Consider the following 17,664-nt stretch of genomic DNA (forward strand, 5'->3'; position numbering starts at 1 on the left):
CGATTCGCGAGCGATTAGGAGACGTTCCGCAGTTTTCTAGAAGCATTGATGCCGCCGTAGCTGAGGTAGGAATTACCAATAGGCTAGGCTTTCAACTTTTGATGTACCAGATTTATTTATATTTATGAATTGTAATAATGGCAAAGAAATGTAAATTTATTCAGAAAACCTTTTAAGGTGTATTGGCAGATAATTGTGGAATAAAATGACTTGTGGTTATTTTTGGATGTTCATCTCTGAGACTATAACATGTGGTGTGTGTGTTTATTGTGGGGTCACAGTACAGAGTAGTTGAGTAATTATTAAGATTGGGTGTTATTAAGGGAAATGGAACTCGTGACGACCCGGATCCCCGACCCCGGATCTGGGGGTGTTACATATGACTCGAGGTGTACGTGAATTGCAATGGATTAGATTATTTCTAGCGGAGCTGGGTCTTGCATCAGATACACCGATGAAGCTGCATTGTGATAACAAAACGGTCATTATCATTTCACATGATCCAGTTCAACATGATCGAACAAAGCATATTGATATTGATCGACACTACATCAAAGAGAGTATTTAAAATTTATATTGATATGCCCGCAAGGGTTGGCTCAGTTGATTAAAGAGAGGAAAATTGTCCTCTTGGTCACAGGTTCGAATCTCAAGGGAGGAGAATTTATGATTATGCCTCCTGAGTCAGAGTCTGTCGCTTAAATGCGGTTTACCTTGGTTCACGTGGTTTGCGGGCTATTGCGTGAGCCCGTAGGGTTTACCCAGTGCGCACCCGAAGGGTAGCGGTTGCGGGTTAGCTACGATAAAAAAAATAATAATAATTTCATTAGTATTCAGTTTGTTAGATGAGAAGATCAACTAGCCGATGTTTTGACTAAAAGTTTGAATCTCGTCAAGTTGGGCATGAGTGATATATATGCACCAACTTGAGGGGAGTGTTTGAGATGATGTAAGCAACAAGATGTCAGCGCGCTTATAATATCATTAGGGTTTACTCTTAACTACTTGTGGGCCAAGTTTTATTTCGCATGATAGAGGCAGCCTCCCCTTTGTATATCAACTACTACATATATATATATAGGGGAATGATTAAAGGAAAATGTTAGAGGTACAAAATGAGTTACTAAAATAGTTACAAATGCCACATGTCACATGTTGGTTGACTAAATATAAATGGACCCCCGTGCAGTTACATTAATAGGACAAATTAAATTTTTTCATTGTGTCACATCACCCATGTCATGTCATTTTGTGACAATTTTTTGTAACTTTCTTTTGTGACTATAGCATTACTCATGATCAAATACAAACTAAAATTAAGATAGAAATTAGGAATTAATCTAAATTCTAAGCCACTAGATCTACTCAATCTAATGGTCCCCCTAAATCACCCACCCAACTATATTTCAGTTTTTTCCCTCCGTTTTTAATTTGATTTTTCACGTCAAACCGTAAGTTTTTTTAAAATTCGATTTCACTGTATTTTTCTACATCTCGCAACGATCGATTTACATATCATATGTGTTATATTTCAAATTAGTTTTTAAAAAAAAATTATTTGATTTCTATATTATATTTCTCTATATATATACACGGCAACTCTTTGTAGGCTCTGTTCTTCATTTTCCTTATATCAATCAATAAACACGCACATAGCTGCTACATACGCATACATACAACCTGAGAGTAAGTTATATTTCACTCCTATATAACTAATTAATTAGTCGGCTTTGGAAATTCAGTACAAGACATTCAACACTATCTCCGAATTATACACAAGTAGCTTTAGCGAAGATCTCGCCATTTGATGATTTCTCAGTGTAATTCCTTTAGGTTCTAATGAATTTGAAAAATGTGCTTGCTACAAAAATTAACTTGATTTTGTTGGATGACAAAGTCTCTCAAACCTTTAAGGTAGGTGTTAGAAAAAAACTAGTCATCGTAATTCCACTCAAGGATTCGAGACCTTTACACCTGGATCGTAGTACTGTGTTAGATTATCATATATTTCAAAACCTCAAGGCATCATTAATAGTCACTAGGGTGATCTAATTTCAGGGCCGGCCCTATGTATTTGGGTGCCCTAGGCGGGATTTAAAAATGGTGCCCCATATTCATAACAAAAAAATCACAATAAGATATATTCATTGTATAAAAGAAAACTTACTTAAATCTAAAGCAGCAAGTGAATGTAATGAATTTCTTGTACGCTAAATATCCAAGTTTTCAACCTCCTGTAATAATCTGCAATAATCTCCTGCAAACCACTGATGTAGTATCATGAATATAGAACAGTCATCATTACTAGTACACAACAATGTCAAAATAAAGTTATAAAAATGAGTTTATCTTTATTGATTTTGAAACTTTTTGCTAGACTTTTGAGATGTGAATCTCTCTATGATTTTGCTATAATTTAGAGAACTTGCCAGCTCACTTTCAATAGACAATATAGCCAATCCATTAAGTCTATCTTGAGACATCGAAGAGCGGAGATAAAATTTGATCAGTTTAAATCTAGAAAATATCCTTTCTGCCTCTACCACTGTAACATGAATGGTCATAACGATTATATAAGCTATCCAAGCATTTGGATAATTTATTTGTCTTCTTAAATAATTAAGCACATCTATTGCCTTTGTTATCTCATCGAGTATTACCATTCGAAGCACTAGTAACTCGTTAAACAACTCTGCGCTAACAATATCATATCGCATATCATGTCTAAGAAATCCCTCAAGCTTCATGCAACAAGATTTTAACCCCTCATCATCACCAGATAAATGCTTCTTCAGGTTAAATAAAAACCCAAATTTTTCCTTATAATCTTGAAACTGTTTAAACCGTTCTTTGAGTTGAAAAGCACCTTGATCAACAATATACAAGAAATAATACCTTCTGAATTTTTGTTCAGCACTCAAGTTTTGATCATCATCAGCTGCAGGAACCCCAAGATCATCAAAATAAATAATATAAAAAATAAATACACCTATATACATATATTATTGAAATATTTTGGTGCCCTTGTGTGCGGTGGTGCCCTAGGCGGCCGCCTTGGTCGCCTTACCCAAGGGCCTGCGACTAATTATATAAGAAATTTTTCGATCCATGCAGATACTTCATGCGGCGTCTTCTTATACAGCTTGGTAACCACAATCTTGGCCTTTGGTTAATCTCTTCAACGAAGGTTTCTCTAGATCACGAGACCTGCTCACCCTATTAAATACCACCATAAGCTGATTTTTCTTTACATCTTAGTCTATAAATTGGCGAAAAGGTTACCATATCACTGAACAATGTAATATGCAGGTGATGTTAGGGATTGTGGGCTCGGCATCTGGATCAGCCAGTGCAGTAACATATATTGGACTGAGAGGAAACTATAATTTAGATAATTAGATTGGCCGGATGCTATATGCAATTCTTACGATACCTTCTGCTTTCACATTGGGTTCTCGGCCATATCCTCTTTGTTAGCCTCCCTTGTCCTCATTATTCTCATCTCCTTCTCTGTTTCGAGCCTTACCAATAGATTGGCTTCCAGCTATGGTCAGTACTTAAGAAATGAATGACTGTAATTTCTTATAAGATAATTCATTTGATGTGTGAATTTATTCATATATGTAAAGATATGTGTAGTGAAAAGAAGTTCAAGCATAAATGCACTTGTGTAGTGAAAAGAAGTTCAAGAAGAATAAGCGTATGCCCAGCAAAACTAATTATACAATGTAAAGAAAAAACTCACAGCATAGTTGCTGAGAAAACATTGCAGCAGGTACAGCATCATAATGAGATCACAGAGAGAACTCATCATATTCTAACAAGACTGCATATTCAATTTGTGCTCTAATCTACACCTGTATTTGGGCTTGTATCTTCAATTGAGTTGACTTGGGATGGGATCATCACTTATTTTTTTTATTCAATATTTATACATATAGAAACGTGAAGAAGCAGAACTCATTGACGCTTTTATCTACCATTTACTAATGAAGTTGCGTTAAAAATTGATGAAGCAACAGTGGACTATGTTTTCAGTTATCCGAAGGTTGAAGTCAGAGATTACATCAAACGTGAGCATGGTTTTAAAATCACTAGTTGGTAGTACTAGAAAATATAAGTAATTAACATGATTAATCAAACAACACCAGCCTATAATAAGGTTGACATTATACATCTGTGCATCTAAGAATGAATTATTACTAAGATTATGACGCCAGAAGAATAATCACAACTTACAAAATCACTAAACATGTCAGTCGACCTTTGACAAAACAAAAACAAATCATTTTTTAAAACAAAACTCTCAAATCATGATCATGTATGACAGTATGAGCAAAGCCTCTATCTGAAGCTAGCTAGAATTTCACTAATTTTATAAGTAGTCTCCACAGCCCACAAACAGAGACTACACTACACCAATATCACTGATTCAATCAAGTTTTTAAAAATTTAACTTTTTCAATATGGCTATGATGGTTAGGCCAGCTGTAGCGGAAAGAAATTATCATGAATCGCGAGTTCAATCTCCAGTACCACCTCCACCGCGACGACAACCGCAAACATTGGCTTTAGCAGACAATATTTATGTGCCAGTGCAATCTATTCCACCTCCGTCACCACCACCACTGGCTCTAGAATATTCAAATAACGCAGCAAAACCACCACAAAAAGCAAACTATTATTTGGTGGCTGAAGTAATCGTAAGGGTCTTCCTATTCGTATTTAGCCTTGCAGCTTTGTTGATTTTGGTGACCAGTAAACAAACAATCGAGTTTAGAACTCGAGATCCTCCCTATCATGCACCTTTTTATCTCAAATTCAACACTTATTCTCCAGCCTTCAAGTAAGTTACATTCATCTACAATCCAAGCTAATTAAATCATATAATTGTTATTATAGTTGGTAGTTAAATTCAAAAAGGTCTCCATGATGTGTGGGATTTTGATTGATCAAAAAGAATAATCTACTACAACCAATAAATTCCGATGAAAATAAACTTGATTTTGCATGATCCATGCAGATACTTTCTGGTAGCTGTCGCAGCATCTTCCGTATATAGCCTGATAACTACAATCTTTGCTTTCCTTAATCTGTGCATTAAAGGAAGCTCACGATCTAGAGACGTGCTTTACCAATTTATAACAACCTTGGACGTGGTAAGCTGATTTTTGCTTTTTTCATATTCTATACATGATGCCGGTATATTCAACCAACTAAAACTGTTCCACATAAGGCGACATGTTTGTGCAATGGATATGTGATATGCAGGTGATGCTAGGAATTGTAGGTTCAGCTTCGGGAGCTGCGGGTGCAATAACATATGTTGGATTGAGAGGAAACAGCAACATTCTTTTAGAATGGAGGTCTATATGTGACTATTATGATACCTTCTGTTTACACATCGGATTCTCAGTCATATCCTCTTTGTTAGCGTCCCTTGTTCTAATTATCCTCATTTCTTTTTCTGTTTCAAGTCTTACCCATAGAATAGCCTCAAGCTATACTCAAAGTAAGAAATGTATAAGCGCATGTTTTTACAAAGAGTTATTTGCAAAATGCATCCCCATGTTTTGACCAAAATGCATTTTTTTACCTATATTTTAGATAACTGTACTTTGCATCCCCTTACTATTTCGGCGCGACAAATTGCACCCTTTTCGTTAAATTTGTTAAAATTCTCAGGGGCATTTTAGGAAATTAAAATATTTAATTATAATTAGATCATTATTTAAGTTTTTTGACCCTCTAAATGATACTTTTCGAAAAAATTTAAAGAACGAAAATTATAGAGAACGAAAAAATCTTTTCAAAACAATAACATTCAAAATTATCAAAAAAATTACGAAGCCAAAATTAAATAAAATATATACTTATTGAATTTATTAAAAATAATTCTAAAAAAATATTTCAATTTTGAACCTTTTTATTTCGAGAAGATCTTTTTATTCTCTACAACTTCCGTTTTTTAAATTTTTTCAGAATGTATCGTTTAGAGTGTTATAAACCTTAAATAAAGATCTGAAAATAATATAATATTTACATTTCCTAAAATACCCCTGAAAATTTTAACAAAATTAACGAAAAGGGTGCAATTTGTCGCGCCGAAATAGTAATGGGATGCAAATTACAGTTATCTAAAGTATAGGTAAAAAAATGTATTTTGGCCAAACCACGGGGATGCATTTTACAAATAACTCTTTTAAAAAATAACATGAAAATAAATTTGTGAGTACTGTCTGTATGTATGTAAGATCTGTGGCAAGAATTTTTATGTCAGTTTCTGAACATATACTTTTTCCCGTGCATTCATAGGATTTTTTTCTGAGTAAACTCAGATGCACACAATGGACGTACTACTAACCTCCTCGAGAGGAGGTAAAAATTCAACGGTTGCACCAGCCTTTTGTTGGCTCAGTGCATTTATAGTTTGTATATTGATTATGTAGTGGAAGTGTGGAAATAGTTTAAGCTTGCATAGTCGACTCTAATTGCGACTGTGTGTGTGATTTCGACTACTCTCGTTTTTCTTCCGTTCCAGACTTCGCTTCTAGGTTCTAGCTAATAGCTATAGTCAATCGGAATGGGGATTGTCAATTTTTTTTTAAAAAGGTGGCGACTTTTTTTAAAAATTTCTAAAATAATACGATTAGAAAAATTAATTTATGTAATTTCTATTCAGCTATTTCTTCCAAAGTTTGTTCGAATTGTATACTTTTAATTGTCTTTATTCAACTGAAGATTTAATCTATTTATTGCTTACAAAAATTAATTTATGTGTAGATGAATTTATATATGTTTTATTAGGTTTTCAATTGATATTTTGTTGGCCGGTTTTAACTTGCAGAATTATGTTTAGGAATCAAACAAAAACAGTGAAACAACCAAGTGAAACAACCATCAATGATTGTTGTCGATATTAATTTTGAATTGTTGAGAAATTTTGGATGGTGTAGTGTCAAAAAGTGTAAAAATCGTGATGAACCGAACCGGTTTGACTACGCTATCAGTATTATTAATAGTGGCCGGTGTTTGAGATAAACCGCTAAAATCTTGAATTTTTCAAAAATCGGTTGGTGTTCATAGCCGACCCGACTTTGTTCTTGACAATCCAAAATGTAATCCGGCTTTGAACAGTTTTTCCACAAACAGAATTTATAAAAAATCTTTATTCAATTTATTTTAAAACCAAATTTAACAATTCATTTTTAACCTTTGCTCCGTCAAAACCGTTAGGTTGAATCTGACTGGCAGACAATTTTTTAAAAAATGGAATGCAACTTCAAGTACCATTCTGATAATTCAAAAACGGTTTTTTAATGTGTGCCCAAGGGCACACAATAAGTACTAACTCTTATAAGTTTGGTACATTTTGATTGGTCCTCTAATCATAAATATTGATGGACGCCTGCATTTATAACAACTCCACCAATTAAAATGTACCAAACTCATGGGAGTTAGTGTTTATTGTGTGCCCTTGACCCACGTTAGAAAGACCGATTCAAAAATACCAACATTTTTTTATAAAACGCGTATACAACTTAGCCACGATCGTGTAATTTAATCTTCTATTTATTGCATCTTGGAAGTTGGAACAGTGCAACCTGTGCTCTTGCCATTTTGACTGCCAAACATATGCTCTCTATACAACCCGTTTCTTTAAGCATAAAGATGTGGCCATTTACAGTGGTTGGTGATTCTGAAAACAGACCTAAGATAGTTGTCAATTACCAAGGTATGGAAAAACGATTATCACCTGAGGAGTTGTCTTCTATGGTTCTCATTAAGATGAAGGAAATCGCCGAGGAGTACTTGGGGAAGGAAATAAAAGATGCTGTTATCACCGTCCCCGCTCACTTTAGTGACTCACAACGCCAGGCAACAAAAGATGCGGCCAGAATAGCTGGGCTTAATGTACTGCGTATCCTTGTTGAGCCGACAGCTGCTGCAGTCGCTTATGGTCTTCACCAAAAGCTTACAAGTAGCTCAGAGGGAGAGAAAACAGTTCTTATTTTTGAGATCTTGGCGGTGGTACATTTGATGTTTCTCTCCTTCGAATTAAAAGGAAGAGCTTTAAAGTACTGGCTACTGCAGGGGACGCTCACCTTGGAGGTGAGGATTTTGACAATCGTTTGCTAAACCATTTTGTTGAGGAATTCAGAAGGAAGCACGGAAAAGATACAAGTCAAAATGCTAAATCTTTAAGAAGATTAAGAAATGCTTGTGAAAAAGCAAAGAGGTTTCTCTCTCATATTGCTATAACAACAATCGATGTAGATTCTTTGTACGAGGGAATTGATTACCGCGCAAAAATAACTCGGTCCAAATTTGAGGATTTAAATATGGATCTATTTAGAAGTTGTGTGGGCACTGTAGAGAAGTGTTTGGAAGATGCAAAGATGGACAAGAATAATGTCCAGGATGTTGTACTTGTGGGTGGATCTACTAGAATACCGAAAGTGCAACAGTTGTTGCAACAGTTTTTCAATGGAAAAGAACTTTGCAAAAACATAAATCCTGAAGGGGCTGTTGCTTATGGTGCAGCTGTGCAAGCTGCCATATTAAGTGGAGAGGGTAATCAGAATATTAAGAACTTGATGTTGCTTGATGTTACTCCTCTGTCTCTTGGTACTGAAGTGAATGGTGATCTCATGGATGTAAGTATTCTGAGGAACACAATTATTCCCATTGCAATGCAGAAAAGTTTTTCACAACTAGAGATGATCAAACAGCTGTTACTGTGGGAGTGTATGAGGGGGAGAGAACAAGAGTTAAAGACAACAATTTACTGGGAGAATTTGACTTATGTGACCTGCCTCCTGCCCCAATGGGCAAAGTTGAAATTTTGGTAACCTTCACAATTGATGCTGATGGGGTTGCTCTAAATGTTTGTGCTGAGCATAAGAGTTCTGGACTAAAGAAAAGCATTGAAATCATTAAAAGAGGAACACTATCACTCTATCAGAGATGGAGATCTAAAAAATATTAAAGGATGCGGAACATTTTAAGGCTGAAGATGAGGAGTTCAGGAGAAAGGTCGACGCAATGCTTGTATTTGAGGATTATGTATATGACATGAGGGACATCAGTGAAAGAAATACCATGCTCGAAGCTTCTGTTAAGAAGATGTTAAGTTATTATATCAAGGAGGCTATTGAATGGATTAATACGAACAGGAATGCTGAAATTTACGAGTACCGAGTACAAGAAACAGCAGTTTGAAGCAATCTGCACTAAACTCATCCCTGGCAAAGAAGATATCTAGATTCAGGAAGTTTAATATTGTTGATTGTCTACGTTTACTAGCAAGATTCAAAATGTTTTTCTGTGTTTGAATATCTAGATTGGGTAAATAGTAAATGGATTGCTGAAAAAATAACCAACCCAATATGTCCTATTAAAAACCAAAATTATTTATTTTATTTTTTCAACTGCCTGTTAAGATAACACATTTCTATAACTATAACATGCAATAGTTGTACTGTGTGTGTAGATGTTGAGTTATGACAAGCTGAAGACGAATGTTATTCCTTCAAAATTGTAAGATGGAGACTGTTTGATACTCCATGTTAAAGCAGTTGAATAAGTAAAAAGTACAAAATGCAGAGTTTCAGAAAAATTAGGCTGCGAGCCAACAGCAACCTGCTGGTAAAGACATATCTCATATTGAATCAATACAACTTACTCGACCCTTTTAATCCAGTGAATAAATGGTGGGAGACCCTAGTAGCGATAAACCAATACGCGGTGCTTCGGTGGTGGCATGCACATAGCCATGATACCAAGTGCAAGAACAATCAACAACATGATTATCTTGGGGTCCAGACCGCTGTCTTCTCCGCCACAACAACACCCCATCTGTGGCAACAACTATACTTCACAAGCGTTTGTTAGTTTTTAGTGTTTTAGACAAGAGACCATATATATATATAGGAGTTGGATATGGGGTTAAAAGCTGAAGGTTTCTGAGTTCTCTGCGGACTTGAGTTGACTCGACAACCCAGAAATTTCCGTTAACTTTTCATTCTAAAGTAAAGACCAACAAACTAGTCCAATTTCTTGGGTATATTGTCATGGGGACATGGAATAGGTATTAGGTATTGAATCCAAATTTCTAGCATGAAAGCAATAGGAAATAAAAATTGGGACCTAACAAACACGGAGAGAAAAGTCTTGAAAAAGATGCAATAGTGTAGTTTCTTAGACACCTCCTTTATGACTAATGAACTCATTTACTTTAAAATAAAATTAGCAATTTCCTCTATGGCTTATTGTACAAGATTTCAGAGCCATTTATAGCCCTGTTTCAGCCTTTCAGGTACCAGAGAGGTTTTGGTTCCCGCTGTGATGATACCACCATGATTGTATACAATACTTTAAGCCTTTAAGATGAGTACTTGTCAAAAATTATATATATACAATTCAAGGTAAGGAGAGCTTTTTAGCCTTTAGGCCCTCCTGCATCAAAAAGGAACAGAGCTTGTATGTATGGTTACTAGACCCTGCTCATCCTGCCTAAAAAGGCCATCGCTTCTTATCTCCATCGTCTTCTAGATTGATATCATGGACGAATGAAGTGTGTTAATTACTTATATATTTGCTTTGCAATCATGCACGGAATCCTGATGCATTCTAACGTCTCTAATTATCTTCACAAATTTGTTGTGACATTAGAAACGGTTTTAAGCAACCAGGTTCATTAGCAGTGTTTGTAAAAGATAATATGCCACACGAAAAAAAATATTGTAAGGTATTGGGAGCGATTATAAACAAATTATTTGCATTCAACTGTTCATCCACCAGTACATTTTCATATGTGCATTAGATTAGAAAAACATTAACATTGAAAAAAACAAGCAGCTTTTACTCTGAAACTCCGAGGAATTGAGCATAACTTTGGTACTTTGGCTCCCATCCTATTTCTTTGCGGGTTTTAGAGTTGTCTAGCTTTTTACCCAAAGGATCATTCTTCCCTGCAAAAATAACAGTAACTGACTAACAAACAGGTCCAGCACATGATTCCTGATAATTTCGGATTACACACAATAAATTTATCTAAAGCTTCTTAAAAATTCAAGGCTGATTTTTGGTATATACTGAAGTTGCACAGAATGCTCCATTATCTCCTACAATGTAAACTAAACAACAAAAATTAAAAAAAAAATTGTATATCAACATAACCTTACCTGTAAATCCTTCAAATTTCTTGCTGAACTTCCCACTTTTCTCTACAATGTCCATCACTTCCTGCCTGTAAATCATCAATAAATTTAGATATCAAAACAGTTAAATAACTCAGAGCATTTACCAGTATTGCCTGCCTATATGATATGAGATATATATATTTTAGTAAGAACAAAAAACCTAGATAGAGGATGGTTGTCACATCCCAAGAAGATTTGACCACGCAGTTTCTTCTTCAAGATTGCAACTGAAAGGGAAGCTGCATCCTAGAGGACAGACACAAGTCCAAATATTAATTCCATAGATATACTTCAGTTAACATACAAAAACTAATATTTTGGATCATGAGCTGATAAGTAAAACAGAATTCCATGAAGACCAGTAAATGGCTGCAATTTAGCCAACTTCGGAATTTTGTTTTCCCTAGCGAAGAGTTCAAGTTATCAGTGTAATTTATGTGAATTCCCTTTTCCTGGTAGAGTCAATTTTTACTTTCTACAAAAACTTATCCACAATAGTACCTAACATGTCAAAATAAGTTTTAAGTTTCAATGGACATGACCAAAACTTTAACTCTGCTACCTTAATAGTTAAATCAAGTAAACACTAGTTTGGATGTCCTTAACTGGGACAAACAGGTGAGCGCGGGCCGAAAATAAAATATTAATATCGAAAGATAATGCAACTTATACAATGATCTATATGACATACTACTAAGTACACATCATCCACAATGATCTATTCACCTCATAATGTATAAAATTAAGAATGTGGTCTGGCCGAGCTTCAACAGTCCCTTTATCCAACCAATATACATGTGCTCCTCTGTCTTCTTTGTATTAATAGTTAAGGATGTCCGTACAATGATTTACGTCATGATGGCAAACAAGGATAGACTATAGCAACTCCCCAAAATAACTGAGAATAAAAGCTTTTAAAATATAAATGCCAAAAGAAAAATCTAGAACTGATGAAATCCGATAAAAAACTAAAATGCAAAGCATAGGTAAGCTGACGGAAAAGAACTAGCAACTTTTCTACTTATCTAACGTAACAACTTAGATAGTATGTTTGTAATTAGCTATTTGAAGTAAAAACACAATAATATATACACCATTCATTGTTTCACCAAGTTTTTCAAATTATAGAGTTATACAACTACTCGATTTTCTATAAAATAGCAGGGAGTCGCAGCTATTTCACACAACAAGCAAATTATTGGTGAGACATGAGATTGTAAGTACTATCGAGGTGCATAAAAGGATATATAGAGTCCAGCCAATCTAAGCACACAACCGCTAGATGCTATCACTTCTTTTTCTGCTTTTAGAAGGACATCTGTCCGAGCGCTCCTCCCGATTGGCACTACTGGACTGTCCTGTTCCATCATACAGAAAAAAGTGAATCGTGAATCAAGATACTAAACATATAAATAGCACATATATTTTTGTTTTTAGGATAAATTGTACAATCACTGTTATTTGCATGACTGGAACCATATTTGGTTGTTTATTTCTCAACTATATTATAACAGCAAAAATATATTTTTTTGGCATATGCTAACCACGGCTCTTAAGCATATAGATTTCTGGATAATAGATGTAACACCTCATAACAATATCCATTATCGTAGCAGTCATATGGCGCAGAGCTTGACGTAAACAGGAAAGAACCTTCACCATTCCAGTAGGAGGCTGCTTCCCTGCATATTTTTCAACATTCAAATGCAAGCTTCTATAGCATTTATCTACTATGTTGGAGAGATAAAACTCATTATATTATCATAAATGTATTTTTCAAACACATATTAAGAAAGGCTGGCAGCCCGCAGCAGGCTAATATCACCAAAAGGCAAATCTAAAGAAACTTATATCCTCAAGTACAGTAACGAAATCATACTATCAGTTCAGCATCAACTTTCCCTGAATTTTGATTTTACTTTATAGTTACAAGTCTACATCTTTTTTCAATGACAAGTAAGATTTTTAAGTTGCACTCTTAGACCTGACCATATATAAGTGTCAAGATTGTGGCAAATCCTCATATTTATTTATTTTCTAGGTCATATCATAATATAACTTTCAATATCAGATATGCCAAAATTTTACTAGAGAAACTGCTCATGCTACCAGAACTACTTTATAGCATTATCTTTGTCCTCTCTTCCTATTAATTAATACCCGTGAACTCGAAATTTGAATAAATTTCCTTCCACTGATAAATAATTTGTTAAACTTTTCCAGAAATACTTGGAAATTTATAATTAAAAAAAACCATCATTAATTGATGAAGATGATTTAAACATAAGTTTTAAGAGTGCAGAATAAGGTTATCATTTACCAATAGTTATCACTTGTCAGTTAGGGATCTGCTCCATGATGTTACATACACATACTATTTGTTCCTGAAGGGGGAGGGGGAAGGAGGAGGAAATCTTGATCCGTCTGTACAATGAATACCTGTTTACAAGGTCCACTGTATTTTTACCATTTAAGTAGGCAGTAGGCACAACTTCACTGAACTCTCAGGTAAGTTTAGAGCATCTCCAATAGGAGTTTCAAAATCTATGTGACAAGGCATACTTGGGTGCCTCCCTATTGGAGTTACAAGGGTGCCACTCTAAATCGAAAGAACCCAGTATTTGTAGTAAAAAGTATACATTAAACATGCCTATTTATATAATTATAGTTTTTTATTATTTGTTTGGAGACCATCTAGGCACCTTATTAAGGGTGCCAACTGTTGGACTTAAAGGGTGCCAAATATGACATGGATGAAGGAGAAAATAAAAAATCATTATTTATGACGGGTTGTACATGTTTGACCCTCCTCAAGAGTTCCTGTATTGGAACATATAAGATGACAAAGCCTTAAAGTGACACAATCCTCAACTTCACCTGACATCACCGGGGTAGTCAGATGTTTGAGTTGGTGGAGCACAGAATATCACAAAGGGGTACTTCCGTGACAGTTTTGTTGCCTTCAAATATGGAGCGATCCCCAAATTAATCAACTCTTCATGATGATCAGAAGTGACTGTTTGCCCAGCAATTTCACATCCCTCATGTTCCTGTCGAAAAAAATCCCATATGTCAGATCTTGCTCTCCACAATACAAAATTACAAAAAAAGAAAAAAAATCCTTTTTACTATTCACTTTACAAATAAAAAAAGGCAGGCATTGATCTGATATTGCATACTCTGATGGCATGCCAATTCTATTATGCTACAATGACACCAGATTAGTTTTGGTGTTAAACTTAATCCAGATTACAATCTACATATACAATTAGGATTGATGATATAGCACTTTGTTTGTGTTGATTGTCAAAGTCCACAGTTATTAAACCTCGAAAAATGAATACCTTTGGACTGAACAATTTCATTCATTTAACCAGGTCAAAAATACATATATGTTGGAACATTTATCGAACATTCATCTATCGAGGTGTACAAGCAAACAAAAGACCTGACGCCACAGATTAGCAACTAAACGACCGAGAATTCCTGGACCAACAATAAGCAAATCATTAGCTCCGACAATCCCCGACGAGGTTTCTTCATTTCCTACACAACACAAAACATCAACATTTACAAAACACAGAATAATAATAAAAAAAAACAGCAAGTAGACAAAAGTAATAGGATTAGAAAGGGTAACCAAAGCTTGAGATGGAAGCGTTGACTTGAAGAGGAGAAGCCATTGACTTGGTCTTGTTGTAAGAAGAAGAAGTGTGTCCGAGAAAGTGGAGTTTGAGTTTAGTACTAGGTGGTGGTTGTGTTTTAGGGAGAGAAACAGAAGTAGGGAAAGTGTGAGCGGTGTTTGAAAAGAGGAGGATGTTGTTGGATGATAAAAGTGGTTGTGTTTCCAAGTTGGAGGTAACAACAACAGTGGTACCCATTTCTGTTGTGATAGATAATGATGATCCCTTTCTACTTCCTCTACGCTTTCACCACTGCCGGTAGCCGGTACCACTTTTACCGGACTATTCCCCTTTTTTTGGGAGAGCTGTAAATAAATATACCACTGAATTCCGAATAATTCTACACAAATTTATTATTATTATTAGTATTTTTATTTGTTTAAATTATAATAATTATATGTGTTATAATAGATGTATTATCTATTTCAGTTATTGTTATAAATTAGTGAAATTATATTCAATTTAAACAACATTTTGAAATATGACAACAAAAGAGACAACATTGTGAAAAACAAAAACATTCAGAAATAAACAAAATTAACATAAACTTCAGCTAGGTTTTTTAAAAATAAAAGTCACAAGTTTCCAAGATTTAATATTTCACACTTTTATTTATTAAGCTTGAATTATATATTCTTGAATGATTAAAAATTTTGATTATGTAATTACTTGAATAATTGATATATTAATTATTTAATTAATAATAAATTTGGTATTTATATACAATGTAGTCATTAATTTATTTTTAGTAAAGAATAGTCATAAAATTCTTTTATAATTTTTTTTAATTCACACCATACAAAATTAATTTTGAATGACTTCAATTCTACTAAAATATTTTTTATATATAAATCATATTAAAAGTTATTAATATTATATTGTATCATATTGTTTTTAATCAAAAACAACTTTAATTATCTTGTAAACCATCATCTTGTTCACAATTTAATTAATTGTAATTTATGTAATGTTAATTAGTACTTCGTATTTGTTTTACAAAAATAAAATTATTATATTACATAAAAAAATATAATATATTATAAACTTATCTCTCACTCATATATTATATAAAAGTAGACTGTTTAATTTTTTTCTATTTCAATGTAACAGCACGCAAAATAAAGTGTAACTAAAATATATATATTAAAATCACATGCCTGAAATTTAAAGTTTAAAATTTAAAAACTATTAAAATCAGTGAAATTATGATTTAAAAATTAACAACTATTAAAATTAACCTGAAAATTATTTATCTATTTAAAATGAAAAATAAATATAAAAATTATTTTAATACCAGTATTGTTAGAATATATATGTAAGTAATTGGTCAGAAAATACGTAACCAATCAATTACTCGTCACTATAACCAATCACCTTATTCAGCGATCATTATCACTGACATGAATTCCTTTGATATGATTGGATAATAGTCACGGGTGGCTGACCAGTGACGGGCACATCATAAAAATCATTTATTGCTATTATTAATATCTTTCTTTTATTCATTTGCTATTTTTGTATTTAATGACTTAATTTTTTAAACTCCAAACCAATGATATTTATAAAAGAATTTATCATACTCTCTTTTAACGTTTTTCTCTCTGCAAAAGATATTTTATTTTTTTTATTTGAAACATATAACAAATTATAAAATTATAAAAATAATTAGATCAGACATTTAAATTTTGATAAAAAAATAGAAAACCAAAATTTTGATAAAAAAATAGAAAACCAAACTGGTATTAAAAAAATAATATATTTTACTATTAATTTTCATAACCACAAATTTATAATTTATATAATATGTTATAATAAATAAAGTTAAATACTAAGATAAAATGATATTTATTTTTAACAAGTTTTTATGACTATACATCATAAATTATAAACATGGAACAACACTATTCTATTAGAAGATATTTTTCATTTTAGTACAATAAAAAGTCAAAAAATTATTTACTATCCTAAATATACTTTAAAAAATATACATACAAAAGTTTCAAGTTTGTATTATAATATACTTAATATTCTACACATGTTGTATAATTATATAAAATTTAAAAGAAAATTTTAAAAAATATTTTTTATGAAATATAAAAAGGAGAGCCAATTTTTCACTAAAATGTAAAAATATAAACGTAATAGTATGAAAACAATAGTACTCCCCCGTTTCAAAATAAATGTTCACTTTAAAAAAAATATTTTAAATTCAAATTATAAAGTTTAGATTATATTTAAAAGATGAATTTTACACCAAATACAATTATTATAATAAATGTATATTTTTTATCACATTCTATAGGCTCCTTTCAACATATATTCTTCATTAATATTTTGGAAAAAAATAAATATATTTAAATATAATAAAAGTCAATTCTTAAAAATATAAATATATGGATAATTTTGCAATATTATACCTATATTTATATTTAAAGAAAAGATGGGTAAATAATATTAGTAAAAAAAAAACTCAAAACCCACATTTACATGGAACCATGTTAATATCTTTTCTCTTTTATTTGAAATTTAGAACAAGTTTCAGTTTTTCATATTTAAAAATAGTATTTAAATAACAATATAATTTATAAATATATGATATAAATATGATACTTAAAATATCAGTTAAATATATTATTTTGTTCAAAAAATATTTATAAAATTACCATTTTCATTGCATTTAATTTGAACTGTACAATTATTTTAGTTTATAAATGTGGTTGCAAAGTTGTAATGTATTTTTACAAATATTTTTAAAAATTCGAGTTACAAATATGGTT

The 17,664-nt window shown here is 32.8% G+C and overlaps 1 protein-coding gene and 1 pseudogene across 1 annotated transcript; one reads left to right on the forward strand and one right to left on the reverse strand.

Annotated features, from left to right (window-relative positions):
• The first annotated feature begins 7,616 nt into the window (after window positions 1–7,616).
• On the forward strand, window positions 7,617–9,382 carry LOC141677539 (heat shock cognate 70 kDa protein-like; annotated as a pseudogene).
• A 1,359-nt stretch (window positions 9,383–10,741) lies between these two features.
• LOC141677541 (uncharacterized) lies at window positions 10,742–15,136 on the reverse strand. The gene is made up of 9 exons (XM_074483522.1): window positions 14,845–15,136; window positions 14,653–14,750; window positions 14,082–14,254; window positions 12,793–12,886; window positions 12,451–12,562; window positions 11,931–12,019; window positions 11,365–11,450; window positions 11,187–11,251; window positions 10,742–10,973 (listed from the first exon to the last, which is right to left on the reverse strand). Exons 1-9 carry the CDS (start codon window positions 15,083–15,085, stop codon window positions 10,864–10,866), a joined length of 1,068 nt encoding a protein of 355 aa, XP_074339623.1. The 5' UTR covers window positions 15,086–15,136; the 3' UTR covers window positions 10,742–10,863.
• Window positions 15,137–17,664: the final 2,528 nt, after the last annotated feature.

This window comes from Apium graveolens, chromosome 8 (genome assembly GCF_009905375.1).
Source record: "Apium graveolens cultivar Ventura chromosome 8, ASM990537v1, whole genome shotgun sequence".
Classification (NCBI taxonomy): Eukaryota; Viridiplantae; Streptophyta; class Magnoliopsida; order Apiales; family Apiaceae; genus Apium; species Apium graveolens.

Excerpts from the sequence above, each read along its gene's own strand:
- LOC141677541 (XM_074483522.1), bottom strand. The coding sequence starts at position 15,085 with ATGGGTACCACTGTTGTTGTTACCTCCAACTTGGAAACACAACCACTT. Across the intron at positions 11,451-11,930 it reads TTAATTTTATACATTATGAG|GATGCAGCTTCCCTTTCAGT; the intron begins GTGAATAGATCA and ends TCTGTCCTCTAG. Across the intron at positions 11,252-11,364 it reads GACAACCATCCTCTATCTAG|GCAGGAAGTGATGGACATTG; the intron begins GTTTTTTGTTCT and ends GATGATTTACAG.